This window comes from Eupeodes corollae, chromosome 2 (genome assembly GCF_945859685.1).
Source record: "Eupeodes corollae chromosome 2, idEupCoro1.1, whole genome shotgun sequence".
NCBI lineage: Eukaryota > Metazoa > Arthropoda > Insecta > Diptera > Syrphidae > Eupeodes > Eupeodes corollae.
The window spans coordinates 113,604,202-113,624,900 of NC_079148.1; the positions used below are offsets into that span (position 1 = coordinate 113,604,202).

The following is a 20,699-nucleotide window of genomic DNA, read 5'->3' on the forward strand; positions in this document are numbered from 1 at the left end:
TGCTTGAAATGGATTAAGAATTTTTTTTCTTCGGTCCGATGTGTAAGTTTATTAAAAATTAGAGTATTGAAAAGCTTAACGGAAAATTCTGTTGAACTCTTCTGTTAATACGGATAAGAATTCTATGGAACAGTTCTTAAAAAACTCTACTGGAATTCGGAAGCGGTGCAAATTGCGGCGCGTTGAGTAATTTCGCGAAATAAATACGGAGTTCAGATACTTTGGGTGATGCAGCAATTAAATTGGTTCTTCCGTTGATAGATTTGGTGGCTTTCCAAAATTCTGCGGATGACTTTGTCGTATTTAAAACGTTAATGTTTTGACGTTTCAGACTTTTTCTTTTTTCAAAACAGAGTTGTTTACATTTTATTATTTTTGAAAAAATATGTGTTGAATTTCTTCAGCAGCTTTAAGAAAGCGAACGATTTTTTTCTTGCTTTTAGACACTCATAGTCAAACCGTTCCTGCCTAAAAATATTATAAACCTTAACTTCCACGTCTGCTGGGACAGCTTTGAGTATCATTTGAGTCAGGTCCTTTAGTTGTAACTGTTGTAATTGGTTATGCAGCATATGTGATGCAAGTTTCGAATTTAAATTATTACGATAAATGCTATGAAATCTTTTTTTCCATCTCACATTGGGAAGCAGCCTCAGTTGTTTTGGGTTATGGATGTACATAATGTACGTCCGTAAGTTTATGGTACCATTTTTGATCATCCAAATATCAAGAACAAGTAAAGATATTGACTTCAAATAAATTTTGTTTTGCAAATAATAACAAAGAAATTAAAAATAAGAATAAGATAATAGTCAAACCTTTATTAACTTATATTAAGCATAGGCTCTATAAGTTTCTCATACTTAAAACCTTTTGTCTATAACGCCTTGTGATATCCTTAAAAGTTCACTTAAGATACAACCTACGAACGAAAAGATCTGCATTACAAAGGAAAGTGTATCTTTATTTTTATTGTATTTCTTTTTTTCTAGAGAAAAAGTCCTATCCAATAGATTACCTCGTGCCGATATCGGTTTGCAACGCATTAACAGACTTCAAATGCTTTTAAAGATTTGCATATACGCGATCATCCAGCAGCAAAACGCTATACCAAAAGACAGATAGACAGAGTGTGTCTTCGCTCAATAAATCTATCTCGAGTTGCAGTTTCGGTAATGGTCGATCGTCGTCGTCATCGTCATCGTCATCATCATCGTCGTCTTCGCGATGTAGAGTTTCACTTTTCAAATCTTCATCTTCATCCTAGTTGTATATCGTGGCTCGTCGTCAGAGCCATAGTCTTTATTGTTCTTATACGACGAACGACGCCGACGTACCTACCTAACCTAACCTACCTGGGATGAGATGTGTATTCCCTTATCGTGATGGCCACTGTAAAACAGTGCACTCTTGCTTCAAAATGTAGCATGATCATCAGCGTCAATCAACTGGCCATGCTAATGCGGCTAGTCCAATGTTTTGCTCCATCTGTCAATCTTGAATTGGAAGAGTGTTAGTTCCTATATAGTATTTTCTTCTTTTAGCTTTTGTTTTGGTCTTTTAGCTTTTAGCTTTTGGGGAAGAGATGTTAGCGCATAAATCACGCTCAAGTTCTGCAGTACCCTACTCGGGGGTCAAGTTTCACTTTTCTATGTTATTCAATACAATGGAGTCTTGGAAAGAGATTTGTGCGTCTGCATTGTGTATTAAGTCAGAGGCTAGATTTTGTGTAGTGCCTTATCTTTGAAAATTGCATAAAAACAAAAGTCTCTCTATGCAGTTAAAAAGTCCATATACTTGACAAAAAAAAAGAAGAAAAGTTCATGAAATTTGGACTTAAATATACAATTCTTCGTTCATTTCTTGAGTTTTGTGTTCAAAAATACAATTCAATACAATGTAATACAAAACATCAAAGTTTTAATCACCAATACCGTGACTCGTAATAACCTCGTATCTATAATTTCATGAATTTCTTTTGGTAGCTTAAGGCTGAGTGTTTTGATGCCTTTTAAAAATTAGTAGTGTTCAAATGGTAAAGGCTCGTAAGTCACCTTAAGTGGTTTAGGCTCTTTATCCTTTTTTTATACATTCTGTCCACAAAAATTTTTCTTTTTTACTATCGTTGATAATTTTTTTAAAACAAAAAAGTTATAACCTTTTGTAAAATAGCTTAAATTAACTTTGGTACAACAACTTAAGTAGAGGATTTTTCGTCTTATTATTTTATTTATTTTATTTTTATTTGGCAATTTAAGATATTTTAACCCAAAAAATTGCTAACATTAACATTTCGTATATTGATATAAGATGTTTTACGATTTTTGGTAAATAAAGGGTGATTTTTTAGCTATTATCTTTTTAACAACACTGGTTTAAACAGCTCACGCACGTTTCGTGTTTTGTTTTACCGTCAAACATCTTCAGTTTGGTTTATAATTTAACCATGAATCGTCTTACACACGAACAACGCTTGCAAATTATTGAATTTTTTTTTATCAAAATGCGTGCTCTGTTAAGAAAGTTCATCGCGCGCTTCTTCCAGCGATCTACGAAGCTCATTTTTGGCTCAATGGGTACGTAAAAAAGAGGCTGGGATTCGATTCACGCTGATAACCTTAAATTCAATCTGTCGATTTGTCTTGCTTAAAAGTTTGTAGGTTTTGGTGTTGGGTTAAAATAGTTGCTAGTTGAATTATTCTTAAAAATTTTTTAAATTAAAAACAATATTTTTCATTTAAAGAAATAGTTTAGTTTGAAAATCTAGTTTTTCTAAAACATTTTAAGTCAAAAACAAATATTTACCAATTTTAATAGCATTTCTTAAATGTTTACAAACTAAATGAATGAACTTTATTTGAGAGGCATCAAGAACCGAACAAAAATGTTTACCAAATTTGCGTACTATTTTTTATAGATTTTTTTGTTTTATTAAAAAACTGACTGTTGGACTTTTATAAAGAAAAAAAAAACTACTGTATATCGAAAACAATATTTTCTGTAAAAAAGTTTGAAGACAATATTCTTAATTTTTGAAAAGTTATTGGGTAGAAGGTAAATTTTTACCAAGTTTGTATTGTTTTTTTTCTTAGGTTTTATTTTTTGTCAATTAGATTTTTCTTAAAATTTTACTGAATGTTGACAACAATATTTTTTAAAAGATAAAAGTAGTCAATTTTTACCAACTTTGAGTAATGTTTTTTTTTATGTTTTCATTTTTATATTTTTATAGATTGTACTGTAGATTGGATTTTTCTGAAAATTTTACCAGATGCTAAAAAATGTTATTTTTCAAAAAATTGTATTTTATTATTTATTCTATATTATTATTTTTTATTTTTCGTTGCACAAAATTGTTTTGGAGATGAAATAATTTTGTTCGTAAAATTTTAGAGGTACAATTTTTTTTCAGTGTTTTTGATTTGTAAAAAAACCGTTAATTAGATTTTTTCCAAAAATGCACTGCTTTTGTATCACGTCACAATATATAATATACAATTTAATTCAAGTCTCTAGCTTCAATGGTTCGTGAGATATTTAGGGTTAACCAAAATGTTAACCTCTTTTTAAACTGCTATTGTAAAAAAAAACCAAGCACACAATTTTCCGTAGAGCCCTTTCGGCACCTTTATGCATTATTATCTGTATAATCAAATGTATTTGAAGTCCATATCTCTTCTGGTTCTTGAGCTATAGATGACGAAAAGACACAGACATCTCCCTAAAAATCTTTTATTTCGACTCTAGGGACCTTGAAACGTCAAGAAATGTAAACATTTTCAATTTGACAAATCAGACCCATTACAATAATTTTCTATGTGAAGTTAATAAGCAGAATTGTTGATTTTGGAGTGAATATCAGTCAGAAGCATTGCAAGAGCTACAAATGCATCCACAATTAGTCACAGTTTGGTGCGGATTATGGGCTGGTGTCATCATTCACCTCACTTCTTCAAAGATGATGCGAATCGTAACGTAACTGTGAATGGTGAGCGCTACCGTCAGATGATATCAAGCTTTTGTTTGCCCAAAATGCAAGAGCTTGACTTGCAAGACGGCACCAAATGCCGCACAGCACGCTCAACAATGGCTTTATTGAGAGGCGATTTCGTTGAACATTTTATTTCACTTTTTTGCTGGTTCGATTTTAAATCATATTTATTAAAATAAACTATGTTCAGGAAAAAACAATTCGACTGTTAACAGTCAAATATTTCTTCTTCAAAAGTTCCATAGCAAGGTTATAAAAATAGCTACAATTTATCTTCTTTGAAGACTTGTAGCAAATATAATTCGCAGTTGCTCTATGTAGCTCGGATTATATGGAATCTCGATTTATTCGGGAAAATATGCGTCAAGACAAGGTGTAATGGTCATCTTCTGATGAGCCCAACCATTATATCGGGGTGAAACGCATATATGAATACTTTTATGCTTGTTCGATTTTAAATCATATTTATTAAAAAAAAAATGATTTCACGTTCGGGAGCGGTCAATTGGCTGCCTATATCGTGCAATTTAACGCCTTTAGACTATTTTTTGTGGAACTATGCTAAAGCTCATGTCTAAAGAGGCAGGCCCTCTTCAATTGGAGCAACATTGAAGCATTTATTCGTGAGATACCGGCCGAAATGTTGGAAATAGTAGGCCAAAATTGGACTAAAAGGATGGATCACATGAGGCGCAGTCACGGTCAACATTTGCTTGAAGTAATCTTCAACATTAAGTTATATGGACCGTACTATCGATTTAAATAAAGATTTCTTGAATTTGTTTGAATTGTATGAGATTTTTTTGAAAAAACTTTCCTATAGCTTTTTAAAAATCACCCTTCACAAATAAAAAAAATACTGTAATTGTTTAAACCAACCTAAGATAAATAAATGCTCCTTCTATTATCAAAATTTAATTTTACTATTTAAATAATTATATGCATATATGCAAAATTACTGAAAACTGTATCTTCAAAACACTTTCAATTTTTTAAACAAGATTACAAATTATCCACTTCTCCACTTTCTGCAAAATTATTAATTTACACTTAAGAGCTTTCACCTTTTGAACACAGAATTTTTGAGGAAGAAGTAAAATACGTCATTTAATTTAAAGTACTTGAGAATTGAATCAAAAACTACAAATTCTTTTTTTGACTTTAAACAGTTAGTAATAATTTCTTTTGTACAAATTCTCATTCAAAGAACATTAAAAAGTATGCAACCAATTTTGAAGTTGAACTGTTTTCTATCTAGATATTCGAGTTTTTCAGCAATTTTAGTAGAATTTTTCTTTTATTTTTTGTAAAAAAAAAACAACATTTTGTATTTTAAGTCAATATCTCGCTTTGTTCTCAATATAAATAAATAAATAAATTATGTGGCGCAACAGTGGCCTAGTGGTTTACAACTCTCAACCATTCCTGTGTGCGAGTAATTGCAGGGATGGAGGGGACCTACCGTTTATATGCCGAATCCGTAAGGCTAATTTAAGAAAGAACTTTTATAAATTGTCAATTCCTCGCAAGAGGTGTACCCGTGGAAAAAATTTTAGGTGGTATAGGCAGGGATCGAACCCAGGCAGAACAATCCAACGCATTTTTTTGTTTAATTCATTTTTATTAATTCAATCTTAATCTTAAAGCTAGACAAAAATTCATAAAACAAACCTTATTAACCATAACTTATAACTAGCTTACTGGTCCCATACGGACACTCTAAGTTAAACAATAATACTTAATGGTAATGCCTTTCGACCCTAATATCTATTTAACCTCAATTCCATTTTATTTATTTTTTTGTATTAAAATTTAGAAAAAACTAATATCAATATCCTTTTTTATTTTTATTTAAAAACTACTTAAAATAAGGTCCTTAATATAAAACTTAAAGTTACCTAAAACTACCTATTCTACCTATAAACTACTTAAAACTAGAACAACCACAGCAGCAAATCTAACTATCTAACGTTTCTTTTTTTCATATTTTGTTGTCTTTTTTATATATTTTTTTTTTTATTCAATATTTTTTTTTTTGTATTTTTGTCTGTATTTTGTTTGTATTTATATTTTGTGCCATTATGCCTATTCTACTTAAAACTTAGCCCTAAAACCATAAAACAAGTATGTAAGCCGGCCAAGGCTTAAAACCCCATCCCGACTACTCACTATCAAGTGCCGATTAAAGCCACCAAAACTGGTTCTCCTGCTTCACCCTATCAGTTCGGTCCCGTTCGGACACAGCCCTTCTGAAACGTAGGAGCTCTGCTATGCCTTGTGCCATGACGTCCCGATTGTACGGGAGTCGCCTATCCACTGTTCGTCGTCTGACGTGGTAGATTAGCGGAACTGCCAATCTATCCTGTATCAGACCGCAATTATCTAACAAGAGGAATGCTTCTGGTGGAACGAAACCGCTCAAGGTGCACTTTCAAAATACTCGTCGTTCGGATAGAATGCCCCCAAAATTAAATTATTGGTCGAAGACAAAGCTCTTGCAATGTGACCTCGAACGAGTTTTATCACGAAATTGTCAATTCTGTTGATTCGTGCCCCGTTGTATAGGACCTCATTGGAATAGTAATGCACAGAAGAAGATTCGGTTCGATATAAACCGGTACAGCGTCGAAAACACTGCTGCTCTAACACCCTTCTCCATCTGGGAAGGGGCAACGTTGAACCACACAGGACAACCATAAACGTTCATCGGCCGTATGAGAGCCATATAGGAAATTACCTTCACTCTGGGGTCAAGCCGACTGCTGTAAAAAAGCCGTTTTGTTAGATCGAAGGCTCCTCTGACCCTGGTCAGAGCATCATTTATATGTCTGTCGAAATATAAATACGGATCTAACCCGATACCGAGGTACTTCACCACACTTTTGCTCGCTAATGGCTTCCCGTGAAGATCAACGATGACCATCTTGCTCCAATTCTTGCACGTATCCCCCGTCGCCCTAGCCAACGGAGTCAGGAATAAAAATTGTCTCCGACTTCTGGACATTTATTTTCAGTTTCCAGTCGTCGCAATCTTGCTGAATCTTGTCGAAATCACGCTGCAAGAGAATTCTAATAACTTCAACCTTTCGGGCCGTTGATGATCTTTTCGAAAACTTTGCTGATGCTCTAAAGAAGACTTATCGACCGAAGATTTGACGGGTTGGAGTTGTCCTTTCCCTTTTCGGGAGAGGATGAACCACAGCGGTCTTCCAATACACTGGATAATATATGCATTATTCAGTGCATTATTGAAGAGTGTGATGTAAATGTCAGTACTTTTTTCGCAGATTTTAATTTATTTTGTAATAAGAACCGTCTATTGGAATTTTCTAAGAAATTTACCACACGTCGTTACAGACCTTCTTGGTTTAAAATTAAAGGATATACCATTTGATATTTGTGTAAGGCGTTTACAACTTATACAAACAATCATTTTAAGTCGCTATTTCTTGAGATAAAAACTAAGAATTTATATTCTCAAGAACTTAAATCGTCGCTAAATCATTAAACTTTGAATTTTAAACATTAGATCCGTTACAATAACTTTATATTATGGGAAGTTAATAGAGGGCGATAGTACCTGAGGAATTTAATAGTCCTTATGACCTTTTACAAAAAAAAGTAAAGGATAGCTCATAAGTATTCAGTAATTTGTGCCTTAAAGTAAATTTTAAACACCTCTTTTTCTCTGTGTTCAACATATTCATCTTAATAGAGTTTGTACTCCTTTAATGTTTCACTATATTTCAAAGATCACTAAGCATTTTTTCTAAGCCCATTCTTTATCTTTGATTCGTCTTCAATTGCAGTTAAAGCAAGTTCAATTTCTTAAAAACTCGTCAAAAAACATTCTTATTCTGCAAGAGGTGGTTATTGTTACTTTAATTTTTAAGATTTTTTAAGTTTTCTACATTCCCTAAATTTAGTATTTAACTGTTTTAAGCCTACTCAAAAAATGCAGTCTTCCTTATTTGTCTAACAAAGAGACCTGAAAATACCTGCGTAGTCTTTAAGAAGACCATCATTAATATTATATCAGTATTTCTATTTCTCATACAATTTTTGTTTTATTTGTGAACGTAAATTCATTTATAATTCCTCTTCACCTTGGGACACGTTTCAAAAGAGCACCTTTCCAGAGAGAGGTTAAAGGACACCAACTAATGATGTTGGTATAAAAGAATGCCGATAAAACTTCCGCATGCTATACAAAAGCGCAATATTTGAGCGGTTGTGCATCATCTTAGTGTTTACATTTCGAATTACTAAAGTGGCGATTATCGAAGATATTGATGTGCGGATGAGTGCACAACTTGCCCGTGTCCGCACACCTCTGCTTTCCATCAAAAACCTTCAAATCAAAAATAAAAATTAATAAAAAAAACATACCAATACCAACTTTGGGATTATAGAAGATGAGCAGCAGATGAGAAATACATTTACTTTGACCTTATGTCTTGCACGGTTAATCCCCAAGAGATAAACGCACATGGCACACGGATAGCAGAGCCTCCAAAAAGACCATCATCGCATCAAAGACTGGAAAATAAATACAATTTTTAAAAAAAACAGCAAAACGAACTGAACTCCCAAGACTAAAATCGATAGAAAGAAGACTCTCCGAGTCTCCAACTGCAACTCCAACAACCACCACGGACGGACCAAACGATATGCGAGGCAATGCGCAATGATGATGATGGCCAATGATGATGCTCAGGCCCAGGCCTTACGAGAGAAGAGTCATTGCAATAGACTAAGATAGGAATTTTACATTAAAGCGTGTGGCGAATTAATATTCAACATGATCTGAGGAGCAGAACAGGTTGTCCTCATAATCAACTTTAATGATGATCTTTACTACTTCACCCACTATCAAGTGATGTTAATGTTTCCTGCCTAGAGCCTGGTCTGATGTACATCATAGTCACATCTCACAGAGCCACCATACGTATAGGCAGGTGGGAAGGAAGTTCATGTTGACCATGTTTCGTTTTAATTGTTTGGTCACGGTGTGTAGTGTGTTGTGTTTGTTGGTTAGTAAGAAAAAGAACTTCAAGGCATCTATTGCATACCTATGTTTTGTATGATGCAAATAGAATCGAATAGGAGTTCTTGAACTATAAGATTTTTGAGCTCGTGAGAAAAAATCAAAGAGGACACATTATTTGTATGCCTATGAGAACCCAACTTTGTATATAGAAATGCCAATTATGGACTGTGACATAAGGCCAAGTAGGACATAAAAGGAAACATACCTAGACTTATCTGTCTCTAATAGAAGGGTCAAAATGTTAACATTTACACGCGATTGAATAAAGTATAAACCAGGTTTTTCAATTTGTTTCTTATGAAGAAAATGGTTGAAAAAGTATAAGTGTGATAGTTAATTGTTATTAATTGTTCAATTTCGAAAGTAAAGATACAAAAAAGAGGCTGGGGTGTGACCCACACTGATAACTTTCCATCCCGTCTATCGATTAGACTTGCTTAAAATGTTTTTGTAGGTTATTGAGTTTTGTTAAAAAGTCGTCAATTGAATTGTTCTAAAAAGGATGACCAACAATATTTTGCATATGATAAAAGAGTTTGATTTCAAAATTTATTTTGGTTAACGAGATTTTTATTTGAAAACCAATTTTTACCAATTTTAGTAGCATTTCTTAAACATTTTTATTTCTTCTATAAACAAATACAAATTGGATGAATGAATTCAATTTGAATTCAAATGGAGAACCGTACTATTTTCTTAGATTTTAATTTGTTATACAAAACTGTTGGATTAAAAAAAAAATTAGCGAATTTCAAAACCTATATTTTTTGTGAGATAAAATTGGTTAAAAGCCAATTTTTTTAAACTTTTGCAAGGTATTTGCGTTACCAACGAAAAATAACGCTTTTAAAATCTGGTAAATTTTTAATAAAAATCGAATTGACAGTTTTCTTTAAATAAAAACCTAAACAAAAAATTTAATAAAAGTTGGTAAAAATTGAATTTCGACTCAAATATCTTTTCAAAAACTTGAGATTATGGCTTTCAACTAATTTTAACTCATAAGAAATATTGTTGTCAACCTTCAGTAACATTTTGAGAAAAATCAAAATTACTACAGACAATGAAGTTTCAACACCTTAATATATGCTTTTTGAAATGCAACAACAAATGTTAAAATATATTTCACCGTAACAAAAATAAATAATTCTGAATTCTAAAGAAAGAAGAGTCCACCACTGCCGGAGTCTATTTTTCGTAAAACTTGATGGAAATCATGATTTGCTCTGGAAGTAATTGAGGGACTAATTCTACCACTTGATATTGCAGTGCTATGAAATCATAATCTAGCTCTCGTGCAATTTCATTATCAAAATCATCCACATTGTCTCGTCTAGGGCTAGACATTCCAAAATCATCTGATTTTTTCCAACCATCGTAAAAACCTTGTTTTCGATCATAATTAGCGTTTTATTGTAGACATGTTCATTGAAAGTAATGTCTGTGTGTACTTTCTGCAGTTGATGTAAAATATCTTCAGCCATGTATTCTATGTACTTATTCCAAAGAGTTTGAGGGTTAGAAAGACCGCAAGAAGATAAAAGCGTAGCGTAAAGATCCCTGATTTTATTTGGCTATCGGCATTGTACAGCTTCCTCCATAGTTTCATCCCAATGATTGTCATTTTCTAACAGTCGCCGAGCTTCACATGCTTCTCGGTAGGTTTGACATTCCTGACCAAAAAAATGCGCAGACATTCGTAACATGAACGGTAAATATAGAAAAATTAGAAACAGTTGAATCTATATTCAATTGAATTATTTATTGAATTAGATACTGTCGTCACCGTCGGTAATACAGTGGGTTGGTATTACAGTATTCAGGGTTGAAACTTCATTACTGTGATGCTAGATGGCGTTGAAGTAGCTAAATTTGACGATATTTTGACAAACAATTTTCTTATTTTTCGTAAATTTTTTTTATTTTTTTAATAAAAAGTATCCTATGTTACTTTTAATACCTTCAAGAGCGTATGTGGAAAGTTTCATGATGATCGGATAAGTACTTTTTGCGTGAAAGCGTAACAAACAAACCTACATTCGCATTTATAATATTAGCATGAAGTATGATATTGTTAATAATTTTTAAATTCTTAAGAATAATTCAACTACCAACTTTTTTAACCCAACACGAAAACCTACAAACTTTTAAGCAAGACAAATCGACAGATTGAATGGGAAGTTATATGAGTGGGCTGCATCCCAGCCTCTCTTTCCATTATATTATTAGGTCTCTGGGCTTTGCCATTAAAGGTGAAAAAACAATTATCATTCAAATTTTGAATCCCACTGATTCACGACCAAACATCACAAAAAGTTGTCGATTAGTTTGGAGGCAACAACATCTCTTCTTCTAGGTTTTGAGTTCCATTCAAAAATGTGTTTTATTGCTGAAGAAAACGTTTTTTCTTTAAAATGGGCGTTTATTGTCTACTGTCTTAACACCCTTGAAGTGTATCTACGTTGCCGTTGTAACTGACTAGTTCAATTGCTACGAAAGCCTGAAAATCGATAAGTTCAGAACACTTGAAGCAGAAATTTTTGTAGAGTAACGTTTGCACTTGTTTCCAATTTAATTACATATTTAAAGATTGAATCTTTTGAAGACTGGGCAAAAATGTTGAATAAAAATATCAAGACCTTTCGTACTGCCAAATTCTTGTTGTTAACAGTGGAAAGTAGTTTTCTACTACACTACTCCTTGAAGAAAAAATTGCCAAGTTGGATTTTGTGTATAATTGTTATAAAAACATTCTTGACGGATTTATAACATTGATGGTCTTGAATTTGGTAGCAAACAAGTGTGAATGCAATTCAAGCCCTTATATAATTACTTTTTTTTTTAAACATTACAAAATTACAATTCTATTTTTAACCAAAACCAACATTTCTTCAAAATAGTTTATCAACCGCTACAAGGCTCGTTTCCACTTAGCAAATTTGTCCAATTCAAAATGCTCATCAATGTAAACAAAAGCACCCGCTCGGCACTATGAAGGAACACGTTACAAAATGACACAAATGGCTGGAAAAATATGTACGATAAAACAGAAACTTACATAAATCTTTTTATTTTACGCATGAAGGACTTACCCAAAGTAAATAAAGTGATAAGAATAAAATTCTGTCCACTAGTACAATAAACAATGAAAATCCCGTCAAAATACCTAAAATTGTTACTAACGTAAGAACTTCCACCAAACGAACTGCCACTGCCATTTGTTTGTATTATTTATTTAAAAGACACTTTAAATTTAATTATGAACTCCAAAAAAAACAAAAAGAATTTAATAATTTTCTAATTTGAAGTCTATATCAGTCAATTTTGCTTACAATTAAAAGGTTGTTCAGATGATTTTATACATCCAGTAGTTCTTCTTTTATGAATGAGTAAATAGTCTAAGAATCCTAACACTGGTCCTCACCTGCAATACGAACATATTAATTCATAGTTTTTTGAAAATATAATTTTGGGTTAGACCTTACCACCAAATTACATAAGTCGGCCATTTTTTCGCAGATGTAAGAATCCAGGCCAAGAGTTTCAGTATTGTGTTGGATTGAATGAAATATCACCTAAAAATATACCTCACAATATTTTATACGTAACAATATTATACAACTCAATTTATGTCTTACCAAAACTGTTGATATAATGACCAATGGCCATAGAATTGACATAATCAATCGAAAGGTAAATTTCATCGTATACCACGTAAGCATAAGTAAAACAATTTGTGCTAACCATGTTGAAGCATTTAATGGTAATTGAAAGGTCGATGTAAGCCAATTTGAAAATCCATTCGATGTTGGAAGTTCCTTAAAACAAAACACGCAATTTACTATGTTTGTAAAAGGTCTAAATTTTCAAAAAAATTACCTTACAATTTGAATCTTGGAATTTTTCAGCGTATGCAGACATTTTTCAAGATATTGTCACAATTTTTAGGTTCACTGCAAATTTACTAAGGATGTTGTTTTGAGCTCAAAAACTACGTTTCAAATTTAGTGTTGTTTTGTATGTTAAACATATGACATCAAATTTCAATATATTTTGATTTTTAAGTAAAAATTTTACGTTTTACATTTTTATAAGGTGTGACTAGTTGATACATATAAATTAAGGCATCATACAAAACTTTAATTGTTTCTTGTTTTGAATCAGTCCATTCTGAAAGTGTTTATGGATGATCTTACATGAGAAAATTATTGCCTCAATATCTCCAGTGCTATTCCCTGGTCTGATTTGTAGTCTGAAAAAAATCTACTTTCAGAAGAATGTCTGATTTCTGAAAATAGTGCTAATTTCAAATTGTGTGTGCCCGTAACGTTAGTATTAGACATTGTCATGTTCTTAGGTCATTTTCAGCTATTTTCAAAGCATTAAATAACCTTACAATACTGTTAGACCTGACAAGTATTTTGTAAAACTGAAGCTGATGCATTGTTAAATCGCAATTACGAGTTTGAATTCCAAAACATATATTTTAACTTATCTAACTCAACTCAAGGTTTCATAATATTGTTCCAAAAAGAACCTCAAGTTGTTCCCAAACAAAAAATAAACGAATCTTCTGTAATATAAGAGCTATTTTTTTGACAGCTGCATTGCATTCCCTTGTCTAGTCTTTGGTTACTTACTCACTTAAGGTGGCGTTACAGTTCTGTGTGAACTAGGTCCTCACCCAACAAACTTGTCCATTCAGCTCGGTCCATAGATGCTCCAGTTTCAATCTCCAAGTTGGGTGAGGTCACTCTTCACTTGTGCGCTCTACGTGACTCATAGCTGAAACACAAACACGCTTTAGCTTCGGCTTAGGCTTTGGCTTCAACTACAAGATCAGCCATAGGAATTCAATACATGCTTTCACAATGAAGCTTCGGCCTGACATTTCATTTGACAATCGTAAGGAAATAACGTAATGTTACGTAATGTGACTCCAAACGGAAGCCCTAGTTCAAATTTGCTGAACATTTGCTTTGTCAAAAGTCAACAAACAAAATACATTTGCTTTTGGGGGGACTCCCAATAGTTATTGTGTTTTTTAATTTCAAAACTTATATTTTTTTTATTTTGAGAAAAAATAACAGCTGCTAGTGACAGAAGTGCCATTTTTGAAATTTCATATTGGAAGTGCCATTCATAGCAACAAAGACGAAGCCGAAGCTTAAGCGTGTTTGTGTTTCAGCCTGTCTTATGAGTATGGATTCGAAGACTTTTGGGGCCGGGCAATTGGTTTCCATGGGCTCTACGTGACCCAGCTTTGTTAGTCGTTGGATTTTTATCTTTCTGGCTAAGCCTACTTCACAGTACATCCCGTATAGCTCGTCGTTCTATATTCTCCTCCACTTCCCTTTTATGCATACAGGGCGTAGATCACGTGAAGAACTTTTCTTTGGAAACGACCCAAGGTGCTTTCATCTGCTATTGTAATAGTCCATGCTTCTGCACCGTATAGCAGGAAGGGTATGATGAGCGTCTTATATAGCAACACTTTGATCCTTATAGAAAGGACTTTTGCTACTCAATTTTTTTCTTAGCTAAAATAAATAGAGTTTAGCAAGAGTTATTCTTCGTTTGATCTGCTGTCTGGTGCTGTTGTTTTCTTCGTTCATAGTGAAGCCTTAAATACCTCAAAAATACGTCTTTCGATGGTGACGTTTTGATCGGACGTCGTTGTTGTAAGCCCTTTCTTAATGACAGCATAAACTTCGTTTTGCCCTCATTAACCGTTAAACTCATTACCTCAATACTCACAAAGTCCCATTGACATCACACTGAGTTCTTCCGATTATGTGAATGTCATCAGAATTTGCTAGTAATTGGACAGGCTTTTCAAAGATAGTGCCTCTAGTGGGTTGTCAACAGTAAATCAGTCCGTTTCAAAGGCTTGTTGGTGCTTCGCAACTCGGTCTTCTTTATGTGGTCAGGAAGTCACCCTGGCGCAGGACTTTCATATTTAAAGAACAGGTCCTTGATTTATCTCCAGGGGCAACAGTCGGCAAAGCTGCTACTTGGCTTGGGCTTTGAATATGTCGTAGTAACCCTATAGGGTATTCACCCTATAATGTATTCACTACCCTATAAGGTATTCACTACCACCGTTGATTCAATCTTGGGAATTCCACCGCTGCCGTTTGGATGAAAAGATAGGTGCATTATTTGTAACACCTTTCCCCCTATCTCGTTTGAGACCCCCTACAACTTTCCACTGGGGTTGGAACTAAACTTGAGTATTGGATTTGATTTATGAATCACTTTAATTAATATGTCCAACGACAATAATTAAGTCAAACTTCGTCAATATCTTAATTGGGTACAACAAGAGTAACATCAATATCCTATTTTTCTTTCAACACTTAATCTTATCTTTTGAATCACCTTAAATAATTAAGATGTGAGTCCTTATATAGAACCGAACTTCTATTTAAAACCATACTCATATGTAAGCCCATTAATTTGCAAGGACACACCCAAATCTGTCACTTCAAATACCTATCCCCAGTTCAAAACCTTCTTAGGAAACATATAGTAGGTAGGTATACTTTTCGTACTTCCAAAATATAAGACGAAACTTCAGATCTCAAACTCTCCATGTTAGCTAAAACAAACTAGAGTAAAAATTTGCTGCAATTGCTTTGAGAGTTGAGATTTGAGACTTCAGAGAATGATCTCAAATAATGAAGTCACGACAATCTTGTGTTTTTTTTGTGTTTTGTTTTTGGAGCCCCTTGATTTATTGCAAGATCCCAAACAAGAATGACCTTCATGTCACACAACACCCAGACACCTGGTTCTCTTTTTAGGATTTGTGTTGTTGTTCTTTTTTTCTGTTAATTTTGGTTGTACCTATAGATTATGTCTTTTTGAGGTGTCTGCACACTGCGCAGCGCAATCTGCATGACAGTCTCTTTAAATGGCGGGCTATGTCGCAGTACTCAGTAAAGATATATCCATACGGAGTATATAGTGGGTGCGCTTGGCGCTTGCACTTTTGAATATTTTCCAGGAATAGAACTGGGAGAAGCAAAATGTTTCATAATTTAGCTGTCGTAAGCTTTGAGTTCACATGTAAATCTTTTCAAAAGAACTCTATAAACAACTATAGCTTTATAAATTTATATGGAATACGATTTAATATTAGAATACAATAGAATCATGAATTAAAAGTGAAGAACAAAGAAAAACATGAGTTTCTTTGAATCAATTGCACAAAAGATTGAGTGGGTTTGAGTTTCTGTCAACATGAAGAGTTTTAATTAGAATTAACGAGCTTTCTGGACATTTCAGATGATTTTATTGTTGTTTTGTCAACTGCTAACTGTATTAGAACGAAATCACATCTAAGTATCGTCTTTTTGAGTGGACGTATTAATAATCTTAAAAATATATCAGACTGTTGTCTTTAAACTGTGAATCGCATTAAAAATTAGTTAATATTAAATATATAATAAGTATAGCCAGACCAATTCTAAGTCGGCAAATTAATTTAAAAAAAAAAACATATATGTATATTTATGGATGTGTACCTCCTAAAAATTAAGAATGTAATTTGTGTTAAAAAAAAAATCTCAATAAAGACTACTACTACTACTACTAGAACGAAATCAGAGAAGATTGACGCTTAAACACAAGCTAGCCAAGTTAATTATACAAAAGCGGACTGTTTTTTTTTTAATGTCATATTAAAAAAAAAAATAATTTAAAAAAGTGATTACTTCCAAACGTCAAAATCATAACCTTAACCCTTGACAGTGCTATGAAAATATTATAAAAAAAGTTTGTTTTTATTATATCTAATTTTTGGGTGTTTTAAGAAGGATTACTCATTTTTGAATTTTTCAAGGACTATCGTTGGGCTATGAAATGTACAAAATATCGTAAGAAAAAATTGATTTCATTTTCTTTTTTATACGGATGAGAATATGAGTATGTATGTACATTATTTTTTATTTATCAAAAATGTATTCCATTTTTTTTCATTGCAGCAAAGGTATGCATTACAAAGACTGCATTTAGAAAAGGGCTTTGACTGCATTTTGTTAATACTGAAAACATCACACCTTCCACGAGATTTCACGAACTTTGGCCAGTGAACACCCAGATTACCCAGTCAAACGTCTTTGGAAACAGATACTTCTTTGCCCTACATTGTGGGGATTCGTCACTCTTTGATGCTCTGTTCAGACCACGCCTTTCAACATGCAAATCCTTATTTGATAAAAGTCCCAGTGTAACACATCTTTTATATTCTAGGAGAGAAACTTTTTCATTCATTTGGCAGTAAATGATAAATGAATTTTTGAAACAAATTTAGAGCATTCCCCAAAAAAGGCGATGCCACCACTTTTTTGACCTTCGGACCAGCCCATAAGTAGCCCGAAGTTGATCAGCATGGTCCACTCCTCCCATCAATGTGTTGTAGTCTTTCACGACTTTAGGGCAGATGACTTCGTGTTTCACTCCCGATTTATCCCTTCGGGTAACATTTGAAACGTCGTTGCTATGGTAGTTTAAACAGTACCGTTTTGGTATCTTTCCATTTATAAAAACTGATCCCATCTTTCGAAAATCGATAATCGAAGTCTCCTCTTTTAATTTTTTTTATCTTCTTTTAAAGTCGGGTTGCGTTTCCTATTTGCCCAAATCGTCAAACAACCTAGAGTTTTTTCTGTTTTCAGTTTTTTTTTAATCTTACTGACGAAAAATAATTGTCAAAGAAAATACACTCCTTTTCTGGCATTGCCACGACTAATCTTTTGCCGAGACCCTAATTTTCATATTTACTTTCTAGCTGCTCGTCCTTTCCTTAGTAAATTGAACATTTCTTTATGCAGCCATGTTATTCATGGGATTGTACTGCTTCATTGAGTTACTGCCCTTGAAAAAAATCATCGACTCGTCAACAGAAAGGAGTCTTGTCCCAGGTAGGAAGTGATGAATTTTTCATGCAACGAATCTATCATTGACGAAGCTTGAAAAGTCGATCTTTGTTATTTATAAAATAAGGCTGTTGTCGTTTATGTGCAAGATACTTAGAATCGTATGGAATGTATTCCGAATCATCGTTTTACTCACTAAAGACACACTCAAATCCTCAATTTCACTCCAACAGTGCCTCCAGCTGGGTAGTTTCTGATATTCCATAGGGAAGTTTATTCCTATAAAAGCTAGTAGTTCACCCTTCTTCAAATCTAACACCCTACTTTTCTGAACGGCGTAGGGATTAGATTGGCACACAATATTTTCGAGCACACTTTCAAGGAAAGAGACGAAAAAATTAGTTGAACTGACTCAGCTCGCAAAACCTTCCACAGCACCTTCTTGCAATAAAAACTCTGGAATTTCTGTTACAAAATTGTTAGCTTTCCATTGACGATTTGGTCTTACTTTTGAAAATGTCAGAAGTCGATATTTTACTTATTTGTTATCTAATCTTCAAGGGCTCAGTATTTTTGGCCAATTAAATCATAGAATTGACATTAATAGCGTTAGAATTCTTCTGTAATAAGTTTTGGGTTACCACAAAGATTGAATTCCATTAATTGTTTACATTTCTTATTCACAATATTTTCACGTTTACAATGTAAGGCAATAGAAAAATGACATCTGTCACCTTGTCAAAGGGTTTTCTACTAAAATATTTTAGATCCAAAATACCGAAAAATAGTGATCAAAAATAATCTGTCAGCTGTCTTGTATGTATACTTTTTATAAATAAAACACTTATGTACATATAACATAAAAACCTTATAAAGCCTTGCTCATATTGTTTCACTAAATATAAAGTCTTAAATCTTCATTCTTCTGACAACAATGCTGTAAATGGTGTTGTTCATGATTCATGAATTTTTGCAAGAATGTAGCTATAACAACAATACTTGACTTCAAAAGCATCATTCGACAACAACGACGACGAATTTATTATACAAATTAAAAAACCTTTTTCGTTGTTGCCTTTTTACGCCCGTTTTAACATCTCAATTATCCTATATATACAAAAGGATCCAAGTTCCACCCACGGATTAAAACTCTCGGTACACGATGACTTTCACTGAAGGTATATTTTGTATACTGTTTAAGGCATCGCAGAGGTACAAATACCCAAACCCAGTATACCTCGTTAGCTTGAAATCGTTTGTGGTGTGTTGATAAAATTAAAATTCCATTATCATTTTTGTTCTCCTTCTTGTTACCGAGGTTTAACGTTCCCAGATACTCATCGCGAATTTCCATTTAGATCCCTTGGATTTCGTGTCTCCATGAAGATGGAGCCGAGCGAGTTATAAGTTCCGATTTTCCCACCAAAATTTCACTCTCATTGTTTCAATGTGTATAAATCTGCGTTAAACTCACTTTCAGATCAAACTCGTTCCGCTGCGCTCAACATAATATAACAACTCTCATTTTCCACCAGCTTTAGCCATCACTAGCTAGCGTACCATCAGAGTGCCAGCCAGCGTGTGCAGCATCACCAGTAAGTTCCAGTCGGATAATTGGTATTGTACCTGCGCGCGCACCCAAAGCCTCGTCCATTTCAGAAGCTGGCTTTGAAAAAGTTGGTACTCCCATAGGCCCATAGTAAGTTAAGCAAGATGGTATGGTATCGGTATGGCAAGTTGGACAAAATATCTGGCTTTGACTAAACCGGCCGGCAGTGGAAGTGCACGTATTTGGTTAACTGGGGCGACCTTCAAAGAAAGTGTAACCGCTCGCAAAGAAAATATATACCCCTTGTTGTACTATGGCGGTTTACAAGGCAGGTATAGAAAGAGGTACTAGGTACTTCTGCAAGGGGTTATCACCGTCGTAGTTATAATAATCAATTGCACCAGTCAAGTAGTAGATGAAACAATGGACATATTATTATGGCAAAAGTTGGTCACCGGCTTTATAGTTGAACAAGTGATGTCGTTTACTTTTTTTTAACTTAATTGAAATTGAGTAAAAGTCTCAATCAGCTGAGAGGATTGAATGCTGAATTAAGTGAACCTAATAACCAGTAAACTACTTGGCGACGATTAGACAGCAAAAGTGAAAATGATAAATGTGTACTCAAAATAAAATAAACTTTATATGAAATTTGATGATTCAACGAAAATTGGTTAACAGCCTTTTTCAATCTAAAGTTGAGTACAGATAATTTTCTGGTCTTACAATGCTGTCAGACCAATCTTTGCCGTGACACTACCTGCTAATGAGTTGACAGCAGCCAAAAAGTAGTAAAGTTTTTTGTTTACTTTATTGGCAAATTCAAAACCCCTTAAATTTCATTGACAAATGGTTAGCTAATTTCGTTTTTCTTTGCTCCTTTTCAGAGCATTTGACAACTGTCATCTGATAATTTCAAAAGTTTTCTAAAATTGATTAAAAATTACATTTCTGGTAGCGTCAAACAGAATTGTAAAATTATACGATTGTAGGACATTTTTGACAATTTACTATGTTAAAAAAATAAAAAAAAAAACAAGTAAAACGCGTATACGCCCGAGTGAAATCTTTTTATAAGTTCGTTTTCTTCTGTTCTTCCAACATTGAAAATATGTGATATAGGAGCAATTTATCTTTGAACAATTTAAAACATTTTTAACAACTTAAACGCCAAACATTACGTTCACTATTGGATTGGATCTTGCATTAAATAAAAAGACTAAAATG

At 33.5% G+C, this 20,699-nt stretch overlaps 1 protein-coding gene across 3 annotated transcripts; it reads right to left on the bottom strand.

Moving 5' to 3' along the window:
- Nucleotides 1-12,133: 12,133 nt before the first annotated feature.
- LOC129947474 (uncharacterized) lies at nt 12,134-13,124 on the bottom strand. 3 transcript variants are annotated; one of them, XM_056058045.1, is made up of 5 exons: nt 12,921-13,124; nt 12,680-12,859; nt 12,527-12,616; nt 12,374-12,465; nt 12,134-12,252 (listed from the first exon to the last, which is right to left on the bottom strand). In XM_056058045.1, exons 1-4 carry the CDS (start codon nt 12,960-12,962, stop codon nt 12,421-12,423), a joined length of 357 nt encoding a protein of 118 aa, XP_055914020.1. In that variant the 5' UTR covers nt 12,963-13,124; the 3' UTR covers nt 12,134-12,252; nt 12,374-12,420. The 3 variants fall into 3 exon arrangements, with proteins under 3 accessions (XP_055914020.1, XP_055914021.1, XP_055914019.1); XM_056058046.1 differs by lacking the exon at nt 12,134-12,252 and adding an exon at nt 12,259-12,305; XM_056058044.1 differs by lacking the exon at nt 12,134-12,252 and having other exon boundaries at nt 12,259-12,465; nt 12,921-13,123.
- Nucleotides 13,125-20,699: the final 7,575 nt, after the last annotated feature.

Excerpts from the sequence above, each read along its gene's own strand:
- LOC129947474 (XM_056058045.1), bottom strand. The coding sequence starts at position 12,962 with ATGTCTGCATACGCTGAAAAATTCCAAGATTCAAATTGTAAG. Across the intron at positions 12,860-12,920 it reads TCCAAGATTCAAATTGTAAG|GAACTTCCAACATCGAATGG; the intron begins GTAATTTTTTTG and ends TTTTGTTTTAAG. Across the intron at positions 12,466-12,526 it reads CCGACTTATGTAATTTGGTG|GTGAGGACCAGTGTTAGGAT; the intron begins GTAAGGTCTAAC and ends TTCGTATTGCAG.